At 44.8% G+C, this 23127-nt stretch overlaps 1 protein-coding gene across 4 annotated transcripts in view; it reads right to left on the minus strand.

The window, feature by feature from the left end:
• The window catches only part of ERCC2 (ERCC excision repair 2, TFIIH core complex helicase subunit), a 455444-nt gene that overhangs the window by 30247 nt on the left and 402070 nt on the right, over positions 1-23127 (minus strand). For 3 of the 4 annotated variants that reach the window (XM_030217434.1, XM_030217436.1, XM_030217433.1), the window contains one exon: positions 1663-1806. The exons of the other annotated variant lie outside the window; for it this stretch is intronic. In XM_030217434.1, coding sequence (XP_030073294.1) covers positions 1663-1806 — 144 coding nt within the window. The remainder of the gene's footprint in view (positions 1-1662; positions 1807-23127) is intronic. 4 annotated transcript variants of the gene reach the window in all.

Below are 23127 nucleotides of genomic sequence, written 5' to 3' on the forward strand. Positions count from 1 at the left end.
CCACACCAGACATCACTGCGGAAACCCAGGCCAAAGTATCGGCCTGCTTATCCGACATTGCTGCCTGGATGTCCAACCGCCACCTGAAACTGAACATGGCCAAGACCGAGCTCATTGTCTTTCCACCCAAACCCACTTCTCCTCTCCCTCCACTCTCTATTTCAGTCGATAACACCCTCATCCTCCCCGTCTCATCTGCCCGCAACCTCGGAGTCATCTTCGACTCCTCCCTCTCCTTCTCTGCCCATATCCAGCAGACAGCCAAGACCTGTCGCTTCTTTCTCTATAACATCAGCAAAATTCGCCCTTTCCTCTCTGAGCACACCACCCGAACTCTCATCCACTCTCTCATTACCTCTCGCCTTGACTACTGTAACCTACTCCTCACTGGCCTCCCACTTAACTATCTATTATTATTTTATTATTTGTAGTATTTGTATCGCACATTTTCCCACCAATTTGCAGGCTCAATGTGGCTTTAGAATTGCAAAGGTTATTGCGTATGGTGCCTACATAAATGATAACATACATGGAACATAACTTATATGGAACAGATCATGGTATATATATATATACCATGTGCGTACATACATCTATCTCCCCTTCAATCCATTCAGAACTCTGCTGCGCGTCTTATCTTCCGCCTAGACCGATATGCTCATATCACCCCTCTCCTCAAGTCACTTCACTGGCTTCCGATCAGGTACCGCATACAGTTCAAGCTTCTCCTACTAACCTACAAATGCACTCAATCTGCAGCCCGTCACTACCTCTCTACCCTCATCTCCCCTTACGCTCCTACCCGTAACCTCCGCTCACAGGACAAATCCCTCCTCTCAGTACCATTCTCCACCACCGCCAACTCCAGACTCCGCCCTTTCTGCCTCGCCTCAACCTATGCTTGGAATAAACTCCCTGAGCCCATACGTCAAGCCCCCTCCCTACCCATCTTCAAATCCTTGCTCAAAGCCCACCTCTTCAATGTCGCTTTCGGCACCTAACCATTGTACCTCTATCCAGGAAATCTAGACTGCCTCAATCTTGATTGACTGCACTTTTCGTCCTTTAGATTGTAAGCTCCTTTGAGCAGGGACTGTCCTCCTTTGTTAATTGTACAGCGCTGCGCAACCCTGGTAGTACTTTAGAAATGTTAAATAGTAGTAGTAGTAGTAGTAGGATGAGGAATGAACAGTTTAGAACATCAAAACTGATTGCCCTTGAAATTTGTTCTTTGAACTTGCTGTTTTGGTGGCTTCCACCCTTTTGGCTTGTGCTTGCAGCTTTTTGTGGGAAATTTTTTTGTTCTTCTCCTGCCTTTTATTTTTTGCAAGCACAGTCAGCTGTGCTGGTTCAGCAGAGGGGTTGACTTTTTTGCTGCTTTGTGGTCTTGCTTTTATCTATCAGGATGTGCTGCTCTTTAAAAGGATTGAATTTTCCTGGGTGTAGTTTCTCTGCTGAGGCATGTTGTTTGGACTTAGTGGCCCCATGGTCTGGGCATCCTTGGGAGCAGAAGCTGTACATGAAGCAGCATGAGAGGAGCTGGTGGAGCCTGCAACACGTTTTGTCTCAGTTCTGCTTTCAGCAGTGGAGGCATGAGAGATGAGACACAAATCTCACCGCGAGACTGGATGTATGCAACCTCTCTCATTATATGGTACGTACCTTACGGAATGGCTGTGCCATCTGGCGCAGGAAGTACTTGGCAACCTGCACTGCCTCATCCACAGTCAGGTTCAGGTTGGCATCAGTCAGGTGCTCCTGGATCCAGCGTGGTAACTTTCCCCGTTTGTCGGCACGGGCAAAACGCTTAAACAAAAAAAATATATTACACCATTGCAAGAAAACCCCTACATATACCTAAAGAACAAATATGAAAAATCACACTGTTTATTCTTAACATTCTAAATTGCATTAGGCAAGGTCAGCTATGTTATGGGCATCTGGTTCAATTTCTGGATAAGGGATAATACAGCCTGGGTTGGCTGAGGATACTATAAGATAAATTATGATTCAAAATTCCTTAAATTCAAAATATAATTTATTGCTGGGAGATATCAAATTGCATTTAGAAAAGCCTAATATTTCTGCTAATATATCAAGTCTTTATTCCTATTTAAAAGCTTTGAATTAACAAGTTCCTAGCTCTAGACCTACACACATTAAAGGACATCAACTGGATTTAATAGCATTTCTATAGCTGATGTCAGTTTAGATATTTCCTTCCCAGAAGATACCTGGCTGGAGTACCCTGGTCAGACCATTTTTTATATCAATTTAACATAGTTTGGAGACAGATAGGGAAATCTAGATCATGACAGAGAATTTCGTATCTATCTAGAGGAGCTATAGATCATGTTGTATTTTGGTGGTCCCAGTTTCATAAAAACAGTGTATCTCGGGACTCCTTTGATTTTTATTAATGATTGGTTTTATTTTAGTAAGGAGATTCTAGATAATTTGGCTCCATATAAATCCAGACCCAGAATAATTAGATCCTCAGATAAATGGTTTGACTGGATTGCTAGCTCTAAAGAGGAAATGCAGGTCTGCAGAAAGACTATTGCGTAAACATCTATCTGATGAGAAAAAACTGAGTTGGAAATTGGTAAATAAAGATTGCAAGAACATGCTAAAATTGAAAAGAAAGATATTATTATGAGGGACCCTTTTACAAAGCATTGGTAAGCCCAACGCAGGCTTACCACATGCTAACTTGGAACTACCACTGGTCCAACATGGCCACCAGCAGTAGTTCTGCCTCAAGCGTGTGCCATTTCCGGTGTGCCAGAAAAAAATGGTTTTTATAGCGCGGCGCTAACCCGGTGATAATTGGGCCCTTTTTCCCACAGCTTAGTAAAAGGACCCCTAAATTAGTTCTTAGTAACTCCTTAGATACAAAATTTATTTTCAAGATATTTACTGATCTTACTAATGTTGAACCTTGTACAACATCACAGATTAAAAGACCCTCAGCCTTCCAGATTATTTCAGCTCTAAAATAACAGCCATTTATGAATAATAATCAAGATTGGGATTTTTAAAAATTTCCAACCCTCATTTACTGTCTGTCAATAGAGCGTGGAGGGAATTTTCTCTCATATCTTGGTCCCTTGTGGACGCTTTATATAAAAAGTACGCTTCCTCTTACTGTATTCTAGATACTTGTCCTCCTTATGAAATCTGCTTCATGCAATTTTAAATTTATGTTATTAGACTAGTTACATACCTCATTACATTTAGGGGAATTTCCCCTGGACTTGGGAGAACTTGTTGTTACTCCTATTATGAAGAATAACAAAGAACCCAGAAACTTAATTTCAAATTATAGACCAACAGCGTCTATACCACTTTTCTGCAAGCTAATGGAGTGGTGGCCCACCAGTTGTATGATTATTTAGATTGCCATAGTATTCTCCACTCTTCACAATCTGGATTTACATAGTAACATAGTAGATGACGGCAGAAAAAGACCTGCATGGTCCATCCAGTCTGCCCAACAAGATAAACTCATATGTGCTACTTTTTGTGTATACCTTACCTTGATTTGTACCTGTCCTTTTCAGAGCACAGACCGTGTAAGTCTGCCAGCACTATCCCTGCCTCCCAACCACCAGCTCCGCTTCCCACCACCAGTTCTGGCACAGACCATATAAGTCTGCCCAGCACTATCCCCGCCTCCCAACCACCAGTCCCACCTCCCACCACCGGCTCTGGCACAGACCGTATAAGTCTGCCCAGCACTATCCCCGCCTCCCGCCACCGGATCTGCCACCCAATCTCGGCTAAGCTCCTTAGGATCCATTCCTTCTGAACAGGATTCCTTTATGTTTATCCCACACATGCTTGAATTCTGTTATCGTTTTCATTTCCACCACCTCCTGCGGGAGGGCATTCCAAGCATCCACTACTCTCTCCGTGAAAAAATACTTCCTGACATTTTTCTTGAGTCTGCCCCCCTTCAATCTCATTTCATGTCCTCTCGTTCTACCTCCTTCGCATCTCCGGAAAAGGTTAGTTTGCAGATTAATACCTTTCAAATATTTGAACGTCTGTATCATATCACCCCTGTTTCTCCTTTCCTCCAGAGTATACATGTTCAGGTCCGCAAGTCTCTCCTCATACGTCTTGTAACGCAAATCCCATACCATTCTCGTAGCTTTTCTTTGCACCGCTTCAATTCTTTTTACATCCTTCGCAAAGTACGGCCTCCAAAACTGAACACAATACTCTAGGTGGGGCCTCACCAACGACTTATACAGGAGCATCAACATCCCCTTTCTTCTGCTGGTCACACCTCTCTCTATACAGCCTAACAACCTTCTAGCTACGGCCACCGCCTTGTCACACTGTTTCGTCGCCTTCAGATCCTCAGATACTATCACCCCAAGATCCCTCTCCCCGTCCGTTCCTATCAGACTCTCCCCGCCTAACACATACGTCTCCCGAGGATTTCTATTCCCTAAGTGCATCACTTTACATTTCTTCGCATTGAATTTTAATTGACAAACCTTAGACCATTCTTCTAGCTTCCTCAGATCCTTTTTCATGTTTTCCACTCCCTCCCGGGTGTCCACTCTGTTACAGATCTTAGTATCATCCGCAAATAGGCAAACTTTACGTTCTAACCCTTTGGCAATGTCACTCACAAATATATTGAACAGAATCGGTCCCAGCACCGATCCTTGAGGCACACCACTACTCACCTTTCCCTCCTCCGAGCGAATTCCATTCTCCACCACCCTCTGGCTTCTGTCCGTCAACCAGTTCCTAATCCAGTTCACCACTTCGGGTCCTATCTTCAGCCCATCCAGTTTATTTAAGAGCCTCCTGTGGGGAACCGTGTCAAAAGCTTTGCTGAAATCTAAGTAGATTACGTCTATAGCTCGTCCCTGATTCAATTCTCCTGTCACCCAATCAAAGAATTCAATGAGATTTGTTTGGCACGATTTCCGTTTGGTAAAACCATGTTGTCTCGGATCTTGCAACTTATTGGCTTCCAGGAAATTCACTATCCTTTCCTTCAGGATTTAGGTCAAACTTCAGCACCGAGACAGTCTTTGGTTCATTGATAAATAATGCTCGTAAATTATTGAATGAAGGTAGGAAAGCTCTGCTGCTGCAGTTTGACCTATCCAGTGCTTTTGACCGAGTGGACCACAAAATTGTTCAATCTCTGGAAAGTCTAGGAGTTACTGGGAAGGAACTCATTTGGTTTTCTGGTTTTTTGAAATCTTGATACTATAAACAGATTAGGGATAAACTGATTAGGGAAGTCAGTTTAGAAGGCTGCATAGGTTTTACAGAAAACAAAAAAATACAAAAAAAACAGTTATTTAGAAAGCAATTATTTAATGTGCAAAAGGAGACAGCAGAAGAGTTTGGAAGAGTGGGTGTGTTTTGGGCAAGCCAGAAAAGTATACGAGCATTTCTGATTTTACAGTGGTAATATAGGCATATTTTATCAAATCTGGACATTGGCATTTACACTGCTCTGTGGCAGGAATGCCAGCTGACTGCTCTTTTGTTCTTAGGGTTTGTACCAGTAATGGAAGAGCAAGTATGCTTACACTTTCTGTTTAAAATCACCTCAAAATTTCAAAAAAGTTATTTTGCTCAACAACTAAATAGTCTCTTCCTAGACATACAGTTGTGTAAAGTCTGTCAATTACAGGTTTAAACCCTCAAGTGATATTCTATTTGTGAAAAGTGTTTCTTACTAGAATGGCAGTTCCCGTTGGACATGGCAGCACTTGCACATGTATATCCTGCCAACTTTGTACACATTTTACAACAGTCTCTGCATTCAGGGAGCCTTTTGTTTAATACTTAAGGAATGGTGCAGGTCTTGAACCCACAAATACCAATCTTTACCTAGATGAGCAATTTAAAAAATAGGCCTTATGTGCAAATTGTATGATCTATAGAAGTGTTCTTCTCTGCAAGGCCTGGAGGTCAGAGACAGTACTCACTGAATCTATGTGCAGCTCCCTGATTCTCTTTTCTTAGTGTAAACACTCTTCTCCTTCCCTACCCTTTTATTCAAAGCTTGCTGCTGCCACTGCCTCCGGAACAACTGAATGTTTTGTTTGGGACTGTGCAGCCCACAGTGAATTTGAGTTATACAGTGTCCAAACGTCTATATTCTCATGAGATTACTGCTTGCCCTGGGATTGGTAGAATGGAATGTTGCTACTGTTTGAGTTTCCGCCAGGTACTTGTGACCTGGATTAGCCACTGTTGGAAACAGGATACTGGGCTAGATGGACCATTGGTCTGATCTAGTATGGATATTTTTAAGTTATGTTTTTTAACATATTTATAAAAGACCTAGAGATGGGAGTAACTAGTGAGGTAATTAAATTTACCGATGACACAAAGTTATTCAAAGTCATTAAATCGCGGGAGGATTGTGAAAAATTACAAGAGGACCTTACGAGACTGGGCATCTAAATGGCAGATGACGTTTAATGTGAGCAAGTGCAAAGTGATGCATGTGGGAAAGAAGAACCCAAATTATAGCTATGTCATGCAAGTTTCCACGTTATGGATCACAGACCAAGAAAGGGATCTAGGTGTCGTCGTTCATGATACGTTGAAACCTTCTGCTCTGTGTGCTGCTGTGGCTAAGAAAGCAAATAGAATGTTAGGTATTATTAGGAAAGGAATGGAAAACAAAAATGAGGATGTCATAATGCCTTTGTATCGCTCCATGATGCAACTGCACCTCAAATATTGTGTTCAATTCTGGTCACCGCATCTCAAAAAAGATATAGTGGAATTAGAAAAGGTGCAGAGAAGGGCGACAAAAATGATAAAGAGGATGGGATGACTTCCCTATGAGGAAAGGCTAAAGCAGCTAGGGCTCTTCAGCTTGGAGAAAAGGCGGCTGAGGGGAGATATGATAGAGGTCTATAAAATAATGAGTGGAGTTGAACGGGTAGATGTGAAGCGTCTGTTCACACTTTCCAAAAATACTAGGACTAGGGGGCATGCGATGAAGCTACAATGTAGTAAATTTACAACGAATCGGAGAAAATATTTCTTCACTCAACGTGTAATTAAACTCTGGAATTTGTTGCCAGAGAATGTGGTATAGGCGGTTAGCTTAGCGGAGTTTTAAAAAGGTTTGGACGGCTTCTTAAAGGAAAAGTCCATAGACCGTTATTAAATGAACTTGGGGAAAATCCACTATTTCTGGGATAAGCAGTATAAAATGTTTTGTACATTTTTGGGATCTTGCCGGGTATTTGTGATCTGGATTGGCCACTGTTGGAAAATGCCTCTCCACATCTTTTTTGAGATGTGGTGACCAGAGTTGAACACAATATTCGAGGTGCGGTCGCACCATGGACTGATATAAAGGAATTATAACGTCCTCACTTTTGTTTTCCATTCCTTTCCTAATAATACCTAACATTCTATTTGCTTTCTTAGCCACCACAGCACACTGAGCAGAGGATTTCAACGTATCATTAACAACGATGCCGAGATCCCTTTCTTGGTCGGTGACTCCCAACATGGAACCTTGCATTACGTAGCTATAGTTTGGGTTCCTCTTTCCCTTATGCATCAATTTGCACTTGCTCACATTAAACGTCATCTGCCATTAGACGCCCAGTCTCCCAGGCACATAAGGTCCTCTTGTAATTTTTCACAATCCTCTCGCGATTTAACAACTTTGAATAACTTTGTGTTGTCAGCAAATTTAATTACCTCACTAGTTACTCCCATCTCTAGATCATTTATAAATATGTTGAAAAGCAGCAGTCCCAGCACAGACCCTGAGGAACCTCACTATCTACCCTTCTCCATTGAGAATACTGACCATTTAACCCTACTCTCTGTTTTCTATCCTTTAACCAGTTTGTAATCCACAATAAGACACTACCTCCTATCCCATGACTCTCCAATTTCTTCTGGAGTCTTTCATGAGGTACTTTGTCAAACGCCTTTTGAAAATCCAGATACACAAGATCAACTGGTTCGCCTTTATCCACGTTTGTTCACCCCTTCAAAGAAATGTAATAGATTGGTGAGGCAAGATTTCCCTTCACTAAATCCATGTTGGCTTTGTCTCTTTAATCCATGCTTTTGAATATGCTCTGTAATTTTGTTCTTTATAAAAGTCTCTACCATTTTGTCCGACACCAACGTCAGGCTCACCGGTCTATAATTTCCCAGATCCCCTCTGGAACCTTTTTTTAAAATATCGGCATTACATGGACTACATATTACTAACAATAGTTCCACCAGTTCATTTTTCAATTCTATCAGTAGTCTGGGATGAATACCATCCGGTCCAGGAGATTTGCTACTCTTCAATTTGTCAAATTGCCCCATTACATCCTCTAGTTTTATAGATATTTCATTCAGTTTCTCCAACTTGTCCGCTTTGAATACCATTTCTGGCACCGGTATCTCTCCCAAATCTTCCTCAGTGAAGACCGAAGCAAAGAGTTCATTTAATCTCTCTGCTATGGCTTTGTCTTCCCTGATCGCCCCGTTTACCCCTCAGTCATCCAGCAGGCCACCTGATTCTTTTGCCATTTAATATACCTAAAAAAATGTTTACTATGTGTTTTTGCCTCCAACGCAATCTTTTTTTCAAAGTCCTTCTTTGTCTTCCTTATCAGCGTTTTGCATTTGACTTGACATTCCTTGTGCTGTTTCTTATTATTTTCAGTCAGTTCCTTCTTCCATTTTCTGAAAGATTTTGATTTAGCTCTAATAGCTTCCTTTACCTTGTATTCTGGTGCACCTTTCATCACAAATCCATGGTTCAGATGTACATAGCATGTCCTATGTTGAGAGTTCATCTGTGCTTTCAAAAAATTGAGAATTCTGTTTGTTTTCCAACATAATTCCAAATTAAAGGACATGCTATGTACATCTGAACCATAGATTTGTGATGAAAGGTGCACCAGAATACAAGGCTATCATACAGCATGCGGATTGTGCACAATATGTAATGTTATGTTGGAATCTAATCAATTCATTGATATATATACTGGGAAGGTCTATCCCCTTGCTGCTGAAACTTCTTGTGTATCTCAAAATGTTGCATATCTTTTGATATGTCGATGTAATTTGTATTACATTGGTCAAACATCCTGCTATCTGAAGACGCGCCTCATATAACAGACATTGTATACATTCTCAAAAGACACATGAACCTTTGGTATCCCATTTTATGGAGAAACAACATATGTTTTCAGAAGTGCGATGTATTGTGTTGGAGCAAATAAAGGTCACTGAGCGAAAAAGGAATATAAGACGTTCACTTCGACAGAGGGAACAAAGATGGATTTTCAGTTTGCAGACAGCAATTCCCAAAGGATTAAATATTTCCATTGAATGGAAGGCGTTCCTATAACCTTGCGCTTGTCTCACGCGACATTCTGACGTAATCCTATGATGCGAGGATTTAAAGTTCTTGGCGTCTTTCAAGAAGCAGCCGCCATTTTGTGACAAGCCAGGAGAGACAGGCGGTGGTGAACTGAATTGTTGCTGTCTTCGATGTGTCCCGTTAAAATTGTAGTTTTTGCCCCTGAAGCAGCGAAATGATGGTGAAACAGGGAACCCCTGTTGGGAGTTAGAGAAATCATCAGGACTTTGATAACATTTACGGAAGGAGTGGCAAATTTATTGAAAGCTGCATCCAAGATAAGTACTTAACTATAAATATATCAGCTATTAAGAAGTTTAATAGTCTCTTCTTATTTCTGTATCGTGGAGAGGTATTATATACATGTAATATACAGTGGAGTTTTTTTAGACTAATGATTAGAAGGAGCCCTCTGTGCCAATGAAGGTATATCTTTTAAATTGGGGTGTCTCTGATTCACACTAAGGTCTTTTTCTCCACTATTTTTCATTGAATAATATAAGATGTACCTCCAGATACAGAATAAATTGATGTAGAAGTAATTACTATTGTGTGATATTGAGTTCTACAGATTCCCTACAAATTTAGGCTTCTATATTTTCACAAGTGGGGAATCCCTAGCATCCAGGCTCATCAAAAACAACAAACATTGGTCCACTTGGCCTCGAAATAGCAAGGACATAACACAGATTAACCTGAAACTATATACAATCTGACTGAGAGTGCAGCCTGAAACAGAATAAAACGGGCCTAGAAAGGTGGAGTTGGATTCTAGACCCCAAACTGACTGTTGCGTCGAGTATCCTGCTCAAGGCAGTAGTGTGATGTGAATGTGTGGAATGATGACCACGTTGCAGCCTTGCAAATTTCTTCAATGGAGGACGAGCTCAAGTGCGCTACCGACACAAACGTGGCTCTGACATTATGAGCTGTGACATGACCCTCCAAGGCCAGACCAGACTGAGCATAAGTGAAGGAAATGCACTCTGCCAACCAAATAGAAATGGTGCGTTTCCAGATGGTGACCCCCATCCTGTTGGGATAAAAAGAAACAAAAAGCCGGGAGGAATGTCTGTGGGGCCTAATACTTTCTTGCAATCCAAGGTGTGCAAGCTGCTTTCGCCAGGATGAGGTCGGGGAAAGAAGGTTGGCAAGACAATCGACTGGTTCAGATGGAACTCAGACACCACTTTCGGAAGGAATTTAGGGTATATGTGGAGGACTACTCTGTTGTGATGAAACTTAGTATAAGGTGCACCCACTACTAAGGCCTGAAGCTCACTGACCCTACAAGCTGAAGTAACAGCCACCAAGAAAACGACCTTCCAGGTCAAGTACTTCAGATGGCAGGAAGTCAGTGGCTCAACAGGAGCATTCATCAGCTAGGTGAGAATGACGTTGAGATCCCATGACATTGGTGGAGGTTTGACAGGGAGCTTTGACAAAAGTAAATCTCTCATGAAGTGAACAACTAAAGGCTGTCCAGAGATGAGCTTACCTTCCACATGTTGATGATAAGCACTAATTGCACTAAGGTGTCACGTCCATGGTAGTGACTCCTCTTTTGCTCACCTGATTCCCCGAAGTGCAGCTTCCGGGATGGCTCCTGCCTGGCCAGCTTCCAAGATGGCTCCTGCCTGGCCAGCATCTAAGATGGCTCCGCCTGTTCTGTTCCAGCTTCCAAGATGGCTCCTGTCTATCCTTCCTGTATGCTCACTTCCTGTGTTTCAAGCCTGTCTTTGGTGTTAGTGTGTTCCATACTTCTGTCCTGCTGTAGGTGACATCATTAGTGAGAGCCTTTATAAGGAAGTGCTGTACTGGCATTCAGGGCCTTTGCATTGCCAAAAGGTCGTCAGGTTAGTCAGTGTACTGTTGCACTGCTACATAGCCTTGCTTTGGGCTCTTGCCCTTCCTGCTTTGGGCTCTTGCCCTTCCTGCTTGTTGTTTCTCTGGACTGCTAGTCCTTCTGGTGCTTCATTCTGTGTTGAGAGCTTCTGAAGCTTCAGCCTTTGTTTGTTCCCTGTCCGTGTTTGGAGCTGCTGTAGCTTCAGCCTTTAGCCTGCTATTCCTGGTTTATTCTACTGTCTGCTGCCTGCCCAAGACTCTGGTATTCCTGGTTTATTCTGCTATCTGCCGCCTGCCAAAGACTCTGCTAGTTTCTGGTTTATTCTACTGTTTGCTTCTGCCCACCTTGGGTGGTTGTCCTGAGTCCTGCTTCTACCTAGCTTGTATGTAAATCCTGAATCCTGCTTCTGACCAGTTTATGTCTTTATCCTGCTTCTACCTATCTTGTATGTATATCCTGAACACTGCTTCTGCCCAGCTTGTTTGCATATCCTGAGCCCTGCTTTGCCCAGCTTGTGTGTATATCCTGAATCCTGCTTCTGCACAGCTTATGTGTATATCCTGTACCCTGTTTCTGCCCAGCTTGCCTGTATATCCTGAACCCTATTGCTGCCAAGCTTGCATGTATATCCTGAACCCTGTTCCTGCCAAGCTTGCATGTATATCCTGAACCCCGCTTCTGCCAAGCTTGTATGTATGTCCTGACCCCTGCTTCTGTCAAGCTTGTATGTACCTCCTAACCTCTGCTTCTGCCAAGCTTGTATGTTTATCTGAGCCCCTGCTTCCACCTAGCCTTTGTTTCCCCTGTCCATTTAGTCTGTCTTGTGTTCTTGCCTCGTGGCAGCGAGGCAGCCTTCAGTCCTAGTCTAGTATCTAGCCAAGCCTCCCTCGTGTATCCTAAACCTTGCGGGGGGGGGGGGGGGGGGGTCCTCTGGGCCTTCAGTTGCTACCTTGTCCTGCCGGCCCCCTGCACTCAGGGGCTCAACTCCTGAGGAACGGTGGTCAAGCGCAGGTGAAGCTGTTCCTGTTCTGCCTGTTCTACTCCAGTCCAGAGTTCCAGTCCTGCTCTTCCTTGTATCCGGATCCAGGGTGGTCTTGCCTGCCTCTGCCGCTCCTCTGCAGTGGTCAAAGGGCTCAAGAATTCCGGTTCTGCCTCGTGAACCCGACATAAGGTTAGCCCTTACGGAGTTGGTCTTGAGACCAGACTCTGACAAGTGTAGAAGGTATGCAAGAAGGGTCTGTATAGGGCAAGTAAGGGGATCTAGGGCCTTGCTTTCACACCAGATGGCAAACCTCCTCCATTTAAAAGAGTAACACCTCTTAGTGGAATCTTTCCGGGAAGCCAGCAAGACTCGGGAGACACCCCTCGAAAGACCCAAGGAAGCGAATTCTAAGCTCTCAACATCCAAGCTGTGAGAGCCAGAGACTGGAGGTTGGGATGTACAAGCGACCCCTCTTTCTGCATAATGAGGGTCGGAAAACACTCCAGTCTCCATGGTTCTTCAGAGGATAATTCCAAAAAGAAGAGGGAACCATATCTGCAGTGGCCAGAATGGCATGATCAGAATCATGGTTCCACGGTCTTGTTTGAATTTCAACATAGTTTTACCCACTAGAGGTATAGGAGGATGCGCATACAGAAGACCTCTCCCCCAGTTGAGGAGGAAAGCATCTGACATTAGTCTGTCATGGGCCTGAAGCTTGGAACACAAATGAGGGACCTTCTGGTTGATCTGAGTGGCAAAAAGATCCACCGAGGGGGTGCCCCATACTCGAAAGATCTTGTGAGCTATGCCCATATTAAGAGACCACTCGTGTGGTACATTATCTTGCTCAGCCTGTTGGCCAGGGTATTGTTTGTGCCCGCCAGTAAGTGGCTCAAAGGAACATGCCATGTTGGTGAGCCCAATGCAGTGGTGTGCTGGAGCCGGCTCGCTCCGGCTCGCAAGAGCCGCTTGTTAAATTTTGACAGCTCTTGCGAGCCGGTTGTTGTTGGGGGCGAGCCGGCTCCATTGCGGGAGGTAAGCATGGCAGGAGGGCGCCATCACTGGCTATGCTTACCTCCCCTGCCGCTCCGAAGCATGTCCAACGATGTCCTTCGCCCCCACCCTCCCCTCTCGCTCCCCTCCGTTTTTTTTTAATTACCTCCGTCGAAGCGCCGTCATTTAAAGCCCTGCTGCGTGCTGGCCGGCCATCTCCAGGCTTCCCCTGCTTGCTTCGGATGATGTTCGTGCCTTAGTCCCGCCTTCATTCAGACGTCATTTCCTTTTTTCGCGAAGGCGGGACTAAGGCACGAACATCATCCAAAGCAAGCAGGGGAAGCCTGGAGACGGCCGGCCAGCATGCAGCAGGGCTTTAAATGGCGGCGCTTCGACGGAGGTAATAAAAAAAGACGGAGGGGAGCGGGAGGGGATGGTGGGAGCGAAGGACATCTTTGGACATGCTTCAGAGCGGCAGGGGAGGGAGGAGAATCACTGGATGGGTAGAGGGGGGCAGGGGAGAGACCTGCTGGGCATGGGTGGGTAGAGGGGGCAGGGGAGAGACTTGCTGAGCATGGGTGGGTAGAGGGGGGCAGAGAAGAGACCTGCTGGGCATGGGAGAGAATTGCTGACCATGGATGGGCAGGGGAGAGAATTGCTGGGCATGGATGGGCAGAGGGGGGCAGGGGAGAAAACTGCTGGGCATGGATGGGCAGAGGGAGGAAGGGGAGAGAATTGCTGGCCATGGATGGGCAGGGGAGAGAATTGCTGGGCATGGATGGGCAGAGGGAGGCAGGGGAGAGAATTGCTGGGCACGGATGGGCAGGGGAGAGAACTGCTGGGCATGGATGGGCAGAGGGGGGCAGGGGAGAGAGCTGCTGGGCATGGATGGGCAGAGGGAGGCAGGGGAGAGATTTGCTGGCCATGGATAGGCAGAGGGAAGCAGGGGAGAGAATTGCTGGGCATGGATGGGCAGATGAGAGAATTGCTGGGCAGAGGGGGCAGGGGAGAGAAGATAATAGCTGGTTATGAATGGATAGAGAGGGACAGGGGAGAGAGGAGAGTTTCAGGACATGGATGGCGGGGAGAGCAAGAGAAATTCTGGACATGGATGGAGGGGAGGGAAGAGAGAGAGAAGAAATGCTGGACATGGAGGGAAGATAGAGGAAGGAGATTAGATGAGGGAAAAGGAAGTGAGGAGAGAAACTGCACATGGATGGAGAAAATAGGCAGAAGCTGGATCCACTGTACAGTCAAGTATGCGGAGGACCAGAAATGAAGAAGAAAGAAGGAAAGAAAAGAAATAAATGGAAAGGAAGCCCTGGAAACGGAGTCAAGGGAACAGATAGAGAGCAGCAGAATCAGATACTGGACCAGCATGATCAGAGAAACAAAGTCACCAGACAACAAAGGTAGAAAAAAAATAATTTTATTTTCATTATATTGTTTGGAATATGTCCACTTTGAGAATCAGGTGCTGAATGTTAAAAGTTTATGTTTATTTACTTATTTATGGCATTTTATCCCATATTAAATATGAATTAGATTGGAACCTGGGATCATTTAATTTTTTTTTCCTGGAGAGAGTAATGTGTTGGCCGCTGCCACCCCCCCCCCCCCCCCCCCCCGGGTATAGCCAGCTCTGCAATTTTTTTTTTTTGGGGGGGGGGGGCGCAGAGGTGGGTGGGGGGCGCAGGGGTGGACGGGGGGCACAGAGGTGGATGGGGGGGGCACCGAGGTGGACGGGGGGGGGGCGCGCCGAGGTGGACCGGGGAGAGAGCCTGTTGTTAAAAATTTACCAGCACACCACTGGCCCAATGCCACATCTGGATAGCCTCCTGACACAGAATGTGTGATCCAATGCCCCCCTGCTTGTTGGTGTAATACATTGCAACCTGATTGTCTGTTTGAACAAGAACAATTTGATGAGATAGCTGATCTCTGAAAGCCTTTAGAGTGTTCCCACATTACCCAAAGCTCCAGGTTATTGAAGATTCGTTATCTGGAAGGGCCAAGCTCCTTGAGTGTGATGCCCATCTACATGAGCTCCCCATCCCAGAAGAGATGCATCCGTCATCAGCACTTTTTGTGGCTGAGGAATTTGGAATGGAAGTCCCAGAGTCAAACTGGATCGAATTGTCCACCACCAAAGAGAACATACAAGCTCTGGGGACACTTGAATGACCTCTTGTAGACTCCCCATGGCTTGATACCACCGAGAAGCCAGGGTCCATTGAGCTGATCTCGCAGTGCTTCTAAGGACTTCCGTGAAGAAAGAGATTATGGCCTTAACCCTAGTCCCTGAGGAAATTGTTTGAAACCCGTGGAGTCGGACGGTTTCAGGGGAAGGCGTCCTTTGGAGGAAGAAGAAAGAAACTTTTAGTCTGGCTTTATTTCCGGCGAGACATTTTTGAAGCTAAGTACATTGTGTTTCACGTTTTATTGTTTGTATGAAAGGTTTAAGTACACTTATAGCACTTGGGTGATGGGGTATGAATTGCATATAGAAAAATACCCTCCCAAAAAAAAGTTATATGAGTGACCCGATGAAAGAAGTGCTATACCACTGATTGGCGGCTTCATTGTCTGCACTTATAGTGGGTTATATATATCTGAGGGTACTCAAAAAAAAACATTAAAAAAAAATGTGTACTTGCAAACGTGAACACAAAAAAGTATTTGTACTATAGGTTTTTTTAGTAGCCTGAGTCCTGGTTTCTACAATAGCAGTTTCTTTACCTACAACATTAGCAAAATTCGCCCCTTCCTTTCTGAATATGCTACCAGAACCCTTATCCAAACCCTTGTCACCTCTTGCTTGGATTATTGCAATTTGCTTCTCACTGGTCTTCCATTCAACCATCTCTCTCCTCTCCAATCTGTCCAAAATTCTGCAGCACGACTTATTTTCCGCCAAAATCATTATACCCACACTAGCCCATTCCTCAAGTCACTTCACTGGCTCCCTGTCCGCTTCCGCATACAGTTCAAACTTCTCTTACTGACCTTTAAATGCATCCATTCTGCAGCCCCCCATTACCTCTCCACTCTCATCTCTCCCTACATTCCTCCCCGTGAACTCCGCTCACTGGACAAATCTCGCGTCGTCCCCCTTCTCCTCCACTGCTAACTCCAGACTTCGTTCCTTTTCCCTCGCAGCACCTTATGCCTGGAATAGACTTCCTGAGCCTGTACGTCTAGCTCCATCTCTACCTGTTTTCAAATCTATGCTGAAAACCCAACTTTTCACCACTGCTTTTGGCTCCTAGCCACTACTCAATTGCCCTCCCCTTGTTCCTTCTCACCCAATACTTCTCTCGCCCTTAATTGTCTTGTCTGTCTGTATTTTTAGACTGTAAGCTCTATTGAGCAGGGACTGTCTGTGTCAGATGTTCAGCGCTGCGTGCATCTGGTAACGCTATACAAATGCTAATAATAATAATGAACACTGGAAGCCATGTGGCCCAGCAATCTCAACATATGCCAAGGCGACCTGCTAGCTCTAAAACCCGAATAGTCATTTGCATAGCTCCTGAGCACCATCCTCTGAGGTACTCTTCACCAGTCAATCGTCAAGATATGGGAACACATGGACCCCCAGTCCATGTAGCAATGCTGCAACTACTGCTAGACATTTGGTGAACACCCTGGGATCTGACGCGAACAAAAGACAACACGTGGTACTGAAAGTGATGTACTCCCAGCTGAAAGATAATTTCTGTGGGCTGGAAGTATTGGGATGTGAGTATATGCGTCCTTTAAGTTGTTTTTCTGAATTATTTGTCACATTTGTTTAGGTGGGATGTGAGGTCTGTTAGGAAGCGATCAGGGGCAGATTTTAGCAGGTAGCTGGGGCAGGTATCCAGTTTGCAGTAGGTGCTGGAGAACCTTTTGATCGCCTGGGTGACCGTTTCGACGGTGAGGGCTGTGAAGTTTGACCAGGTTCGATTAGCTGGGTATTCTCCAGGGTTTGGATCCAAACTATTGATGAAGCTCTCAATATCAGTATTGTTGTGAGGTAGCGTTTTGCGTAGGTTTGTGATTTTTTTTCCTTAAAGTAATTAGCGAGTTTGTCTGCAGATGGAATGTCTATATTGGTTGTAGTGACCACTGTAGTGTCTAGTAGTTTGTTCACAAGTTGGTATAGTTTCTTCGTGTCTTTATAGTCAGGCCCTTATATTAGTTTTATAGTATGTTCTCTTGGATTGCCTTATTGCATATTTGTATTTCCTTTGTATCTGTTTCCATGTGTTGAATGTGTGTTCGTTTTTTTTTCCATGCTCGTTCAAGTTTCCTGGATTGTATTTTTAGTTTTTTCAGTTCATCGTTAAACCATGGTATAGAGTTATTTATGCCTACGTGAAGTTTTAGTTCGTAAGGGCGCTATTTCGTCAAGTGTGTTCCTGCATCTTTTATCACATTCTGTGAGATAATGTGTGGAGTCCGTTTGTGCTGTCCATTCGTTTTTGTATATCTGTAGCCAGAATATTTCCGGGTCTATTTGGCCTCTGGAAGTGTAGGTTGTGTGTTCTTGTTTGCGGCTTGAACCCTTTTTCCGCCATTTTAGTGATAGGTTTAGCTCGTAGTGATCGGTCCATGGTGTTTCTGTCCATTTAATATCTGTTATTATTAGGTTTTGGTCTGTTGGTAGTTTGTGTGAGATAAGGTCCAGTGTATGCCCTTTGACATGGGATGCATGTATTTGTGGCCATGTGAGGTCCCATGAATGGAGGAATTCCTTACATTCTCGTGCATTGGAGGAGTTTGGGTCTTCTAGGTGAAGGTTGATGTCTCCTAGTATTAGTATGTTGGAGTTGTTCACACATGTGTTTGAGATCAAGTCAATGAAGATAGTCTGACTTTCGTTCCAATTTCCTGGTGGTCTATAGAACAGGACAAAGTTCAGGTGATCAAGCAGGGTTTTGTTGTGGATTCTGATTGAGGTGATTTCAAGTTGGGGTGTTATGGACTCAGTAGTGGTTTCTATGGTAAATTGGGATCAATAAATTAATGCGATGCTTCCGCCTCCTTTTTCCTTTATGGTCCAGTGGACGATTTTATATCCTGGGGGGCAAAGATCTAGAATTATGGGGTCCTTTTGGTCATGGATCCAGGTTTCAGTGATGAAGAGTAGATCAAGGTTTGCCGACGTGATCCAGTCTGTTACTAATGTCGTTTTGCTTACTACAGATCTGGCGTTGATGTAACCCATTTGTATTTTTTGGTATGGGTCTGTTATCAGTGGTATTGTATGGATTTGTTATAAGTTGTCGTTTCTTTGTTGCTAAAGAATCGGTAGGGCCACTGGACAACTGTGGTGTTAAAGGGGCGATCAGGGAAGACAAAGCTGTAGCGGAGAAATTAAATGAATTCTTTGCTTCGGTCTTCATCGAGGAGGATTTGGGAGGGATACCGGTAACAGAAAAGGTATTTGAAGCGGACGAGTCAAAAAGACTAAATGATTTCACTGTAAACTTGGAGGATGTAATGGTGCAGTTCTGCAAACTGAAAAGTAGTAAATCACCGGGACCGGATGGTATTCATCCCAGAGTATTAATAGAGCTGAAAAATGAACTTGTGGAGCTACTGTTAGTAATATGCAATTTATCCCTAAAAACAGGTGTGGTACCGGAAGATTGGAGGGTGGCCAATGTAACGCCGATTTTTAAAAAGGGTTCCAGAGGCGATCCGGGAAATTATAGACCGGTGAGTCTGACGTCGGTGCCGTGAAAAATGGTGGAGGCTATTATTAAGAATAAAATTACAGAGCACATACAAAAGCATGAGCTACTGAGACAAAGTCAGCATGGTTTTAGTGAAGGGAAGTCTTGCCTCACAAATCTACTGCATTTTTTCGAGGGGGTGAACAAACATGTGGACAAAGGGGAGCAGGTGGATATTGTATATCTAGATTTTCAGAAGGCGTTTGACAAAGTGCCGCATGAAAGACTCCAAAGGAAACTGGAGAGTCATGGGATCGGAGGTAGTGTATTATTATGGATTAAGAACTGGTTAAAGGATAGGAAGCAGAGCGTAGGGTTAAATGGCCATTATTCTCAATGGAGAAGGGTGGTTAGTGGGGTCCCTCAGGGATCTGTGCTGGGACCGCTGCTTTTTAACATATTTATAAATGACCTTGAGATGGGAGTAACTAGTGAGGTAATTAAATTCGCAGATGACACAAAATTATCCAGGGTCGTCTCGTCGCGGGAGGAGTGTGAAAAATTACAAGACGACCTCGTGAGACTGGGGGATTGGGTGTCCAAATGGCAGATGAAGTTCAACGTTGACAAGTGCAAAGTGATGCATTTGGGAAGGAGGAACCCGAATTACAGCTATGTTATGCAAGGTTCCGCGTTAGGAGTTACGGACCAAGAAAGGGAGCTGGGAGTCATTGTGGACAGGATGTTGAAATCTTCAACTCAATGTGCTGCGGCGGCTAAGAAGGCGAACAGAAGAGTATTATTAGAAAAGGGATGGAAACCAAGCATGAAGATGTTATAATGCCGTTATATCGCTCCATGGTGCAACCGCACCTGGAGTATTGTGTTCAGTTCTGGTCGCCTCATCTCAAAAAAGATATAAAGGAATTGGAGAAGGTGCAGAGAAGGGCGACAAAAATGATAAAAGGGATGGGACGACTACCCTATGGTACTAAGCCATGTAGATTACTGCAACGGAATCTATGCGGGTGCAAGGAACAACTCACAAAGAAACTCCAGGCCGCTCAAAACACAGCAGCCAGGCTGATTTTTGGTAAATCGCGATTCGAAAGTGCCAAACCCCTCCGAGAAAAACTGCACTGGCTCCCAATCAAAGAACGCATCACCTTCAAAATCTGCACACTGGTCCACAATATTATCTACGGCCAAGCCCCAGGATACATGACAGACCTCATAGACCTACCAATCAGAAACATTACCAGAACATCCCGAACATACCTAAACCTCCATTACCCAAACTGCAAAGAACTGAAATACAAAGCAACCTATGCATCCAGTTTCTCCTACATAAGCACACAACTATGGAATGCACTGCCAAACGCTGTGAAAACAACCTACGACCACCTAAACTTCAGGAAATTACTAAAAACCAACCTGTTCAAAAAGGCATATCTCACTGACCCAACAAACACCTACACCCCGCAACACAGCAATTCCAAGCTCGAAATGGACACTTCATAACCTTCCTCTCCTCGACCCCCACTGTAACTACAACACAGAAAACCCAAAACTCTAAATGGACACTTTACAACCCTTCCTCTCTTCGACCCCATTGTACCTGAAACATGTGTACCTTATCCAACCACAATATTACATTGTAACTGTTTCTACTTGATTGGCGAATGCCTTTGCAGTACTATGTAAGCCACATTGAGCCTGCAAATAGGTGGGAAAATGTGGGATACAAATGCAACAAATAAAATATCCCACCTTTTCCCACTTATTAGTAGGCTCAAAGTGGCTTACATAGTTCCAGAGAGGTGGTTACAGACTCCGGTGTGAACAAATACAGTATGGGGTACTATTACAGTGACATTGGGAGAAAGGTGCCCAGGGAAACCATCCTTAACCTCTCTCGGATTAGAAATCTGTTCAGGACTCTTAGGTGTAGGATGGGACGCATCCCTAGTCTTCTTCTGCACAAGAAGTATTTGGAATAGAATCCCTGCCGTTCTTCCCCTGGTGGAACGGGTTTGAATGCATGTGCCTTTAAGAAGGACGGAGAGTTCCTCTGCAAGTACCTGCCTGTGCTGAGAGCTGAATGAAAGAGCTCTCAGTAGGCAATTTGGGAGTTTGAGATGCCAATTGAGAGCGTATCCGAGACGGACTATTTGAAGAACCCACCGGTCAGAGGTTATAAGAAGCCACCTTTGGTGAAAAAATTTCAACCTCCCCCAGATCGGCAAGTCGTCCAGGATGGACACTTTTACTGCGGCTATGCTCTGCTGGAGCCAGTCAAAAACTCATCCCTTGCTTTGACTGGGGAGCAACAGGGGTCTTACATGCATGCTGTTGATGTGAACAAACACGCTGGGACTAAGCTTGAGGAAGATGGCGAGCCAAAGTAGTGTACCTAGAATAGCAGTAGGGACCGCTCCTTGGTTTGCCAGAAACCCTCCTAGTTGAGGAAGTGGATGCAGAAAGTGCCCAGCGGGAGAAAGAAGAAATGGTATTAGTATGCTTCTTGATTTAGTCAGCGACCTCCTCAACCTTCTCTCCAAAAAGGTTATCCCCCCAGCAAGGGGCATCCGCTAACCGCTGCTGAACAGTGTTCCAAGTCAGAAACATGCAGCCATGAAAGTCTGTGCATTGCTATACTTTGAGCAGAGATCCTGGATGCCACATCACAAGTTTCATACGTGCCCCTGGCCAAGAACTTTTGACACACCTTCTGCTGCTTGACCAACTGGCGAAAAGGCTCAGCCTGCTCTGGAGGGAGTGCATCCACCAAGTGAGACAGCTGTCGAACAGAGTTTCACAAGTAGACGCTTGTGAAGACCTGGTAGGACTGTATACAGGAGATGAGCGTTGAAGCCTGGTACATCTTCCTCCCAAAAGAATCAAGGGTTCTAGCTTCTCTACCTGGGGACGTCAAGGCATAGACCCTAGTACTCCTGGCTCTTTTGAGAGCGGACTCCACCACCATGGAATTGTGAGATAACTGAGGCCTAACAAAACCAGGTTTACTGTGGATCCGATAGTGGATGTCAATCTTCTGGGGCACGACAGGGACCAACAGAGGGGACTCCCAGGTCCTGATGAGGACTTCCTTGAATACCTCATGGAGAGGGGCAGTCACAGCCTCCTTAGGAGGAGATATGTAGTCCAGGACCTCAAGCATCTTGGCCCTGTGCTCATCCTCCACTTCAAAAGGAAATGGAATGGCATACTCCTCTGAATCCTATGAGCGCTCCTTCTCAGTGTCAGACAGTATCTCCTGTGATAAAGTCACATCCAGGATAGTTGGGTTAAGGCAGTTTCAGTCTGAAATACAAGTCCCAGAAGGCATGGCAGGCAAGTAGCCAGGGGGTGAGATGAGGAACCCGGACTGGACTCCTAGCTGCAATGGGGGAAGACATGGGTGTAAGCTGGCAGGACGTGTAGATGGGCTGCCACTAGGGGGAAAGAGAGTTAGGAAACCCTGTGTGCAGGAGCTCATCATTAGTCTAATGCTTAACTCAGCTGGTATGGGTGTGGGGGAAGCTAATGGAAGGAGAATGATTGGTTGTGAGAGCAGAAGCCAGGGATTGATTAGGCAGGTGGGAAGGAGTCCCAGGGGAGAGAAGCAGGAGAGAGAAGCAGTTGCAGGCTGAAAACCCTTGGGTGTGAGGATGTCCCAAAAGTATTTGCTGGCTGAAAATCCTTGGGTAAGGGAGGTCCCTAAAGTATTGAATTTACCAGTGAAGCTGATGCAGGGTGAAATCCCTTGGGTATGAGGAGTCCATAAAGTATTGAACTCTCCTGAAGGTAAAGAGAGTAGAAGGTAGAAACTGCTGCTTTGTGATTTAACTGTGATGATGAATTGAATGAACTGCTTCTATTTGGAACTGAACTACTGCTTATTGTGCACTGGATAAAGAGCCCAGACTGAAGCTGACTGTCAGCCTGTATTGAATCCTGGTATGTGCTGATAGCCTGCTGCTTAAAGGAGACTATGTGCCACACACTTTCAGGTGGCTTACATGTGCTTAAGATTGAAGGTGAATGCTGCTGTTGGAACTGGGTATCAGGTCTACTAGAAACCTGCATGGAATAAAGTCTTTAAGATTGAAGTTGCTGGTGGACATTTATTTCTTGACTGTACTGGGAGCCTGTGGCTGGAGGAGATTGTTCTATCCTTGGCTGCACTTAGAGGTACCTAGTTACACTCCCTATGGGATTGCTGAGACCGAACCTACTTTGATGCCAAGGAATT

Source organism: Microcaecilia unicolor, chromosome 11, assembly GCF_901765095.1.
Source record: "Microcaecilia unicolor chromosome 11, aMicUni1.1, whole genome shotgun sequence".
Classification (NCBI taxonomy): domain Eukaryota; kingdom Metazoa; phylum Chordata; class Amphibia; order Gymnophiona; family Siphonopidae; genus Microcaecilia; species Microcaecilia unicolor.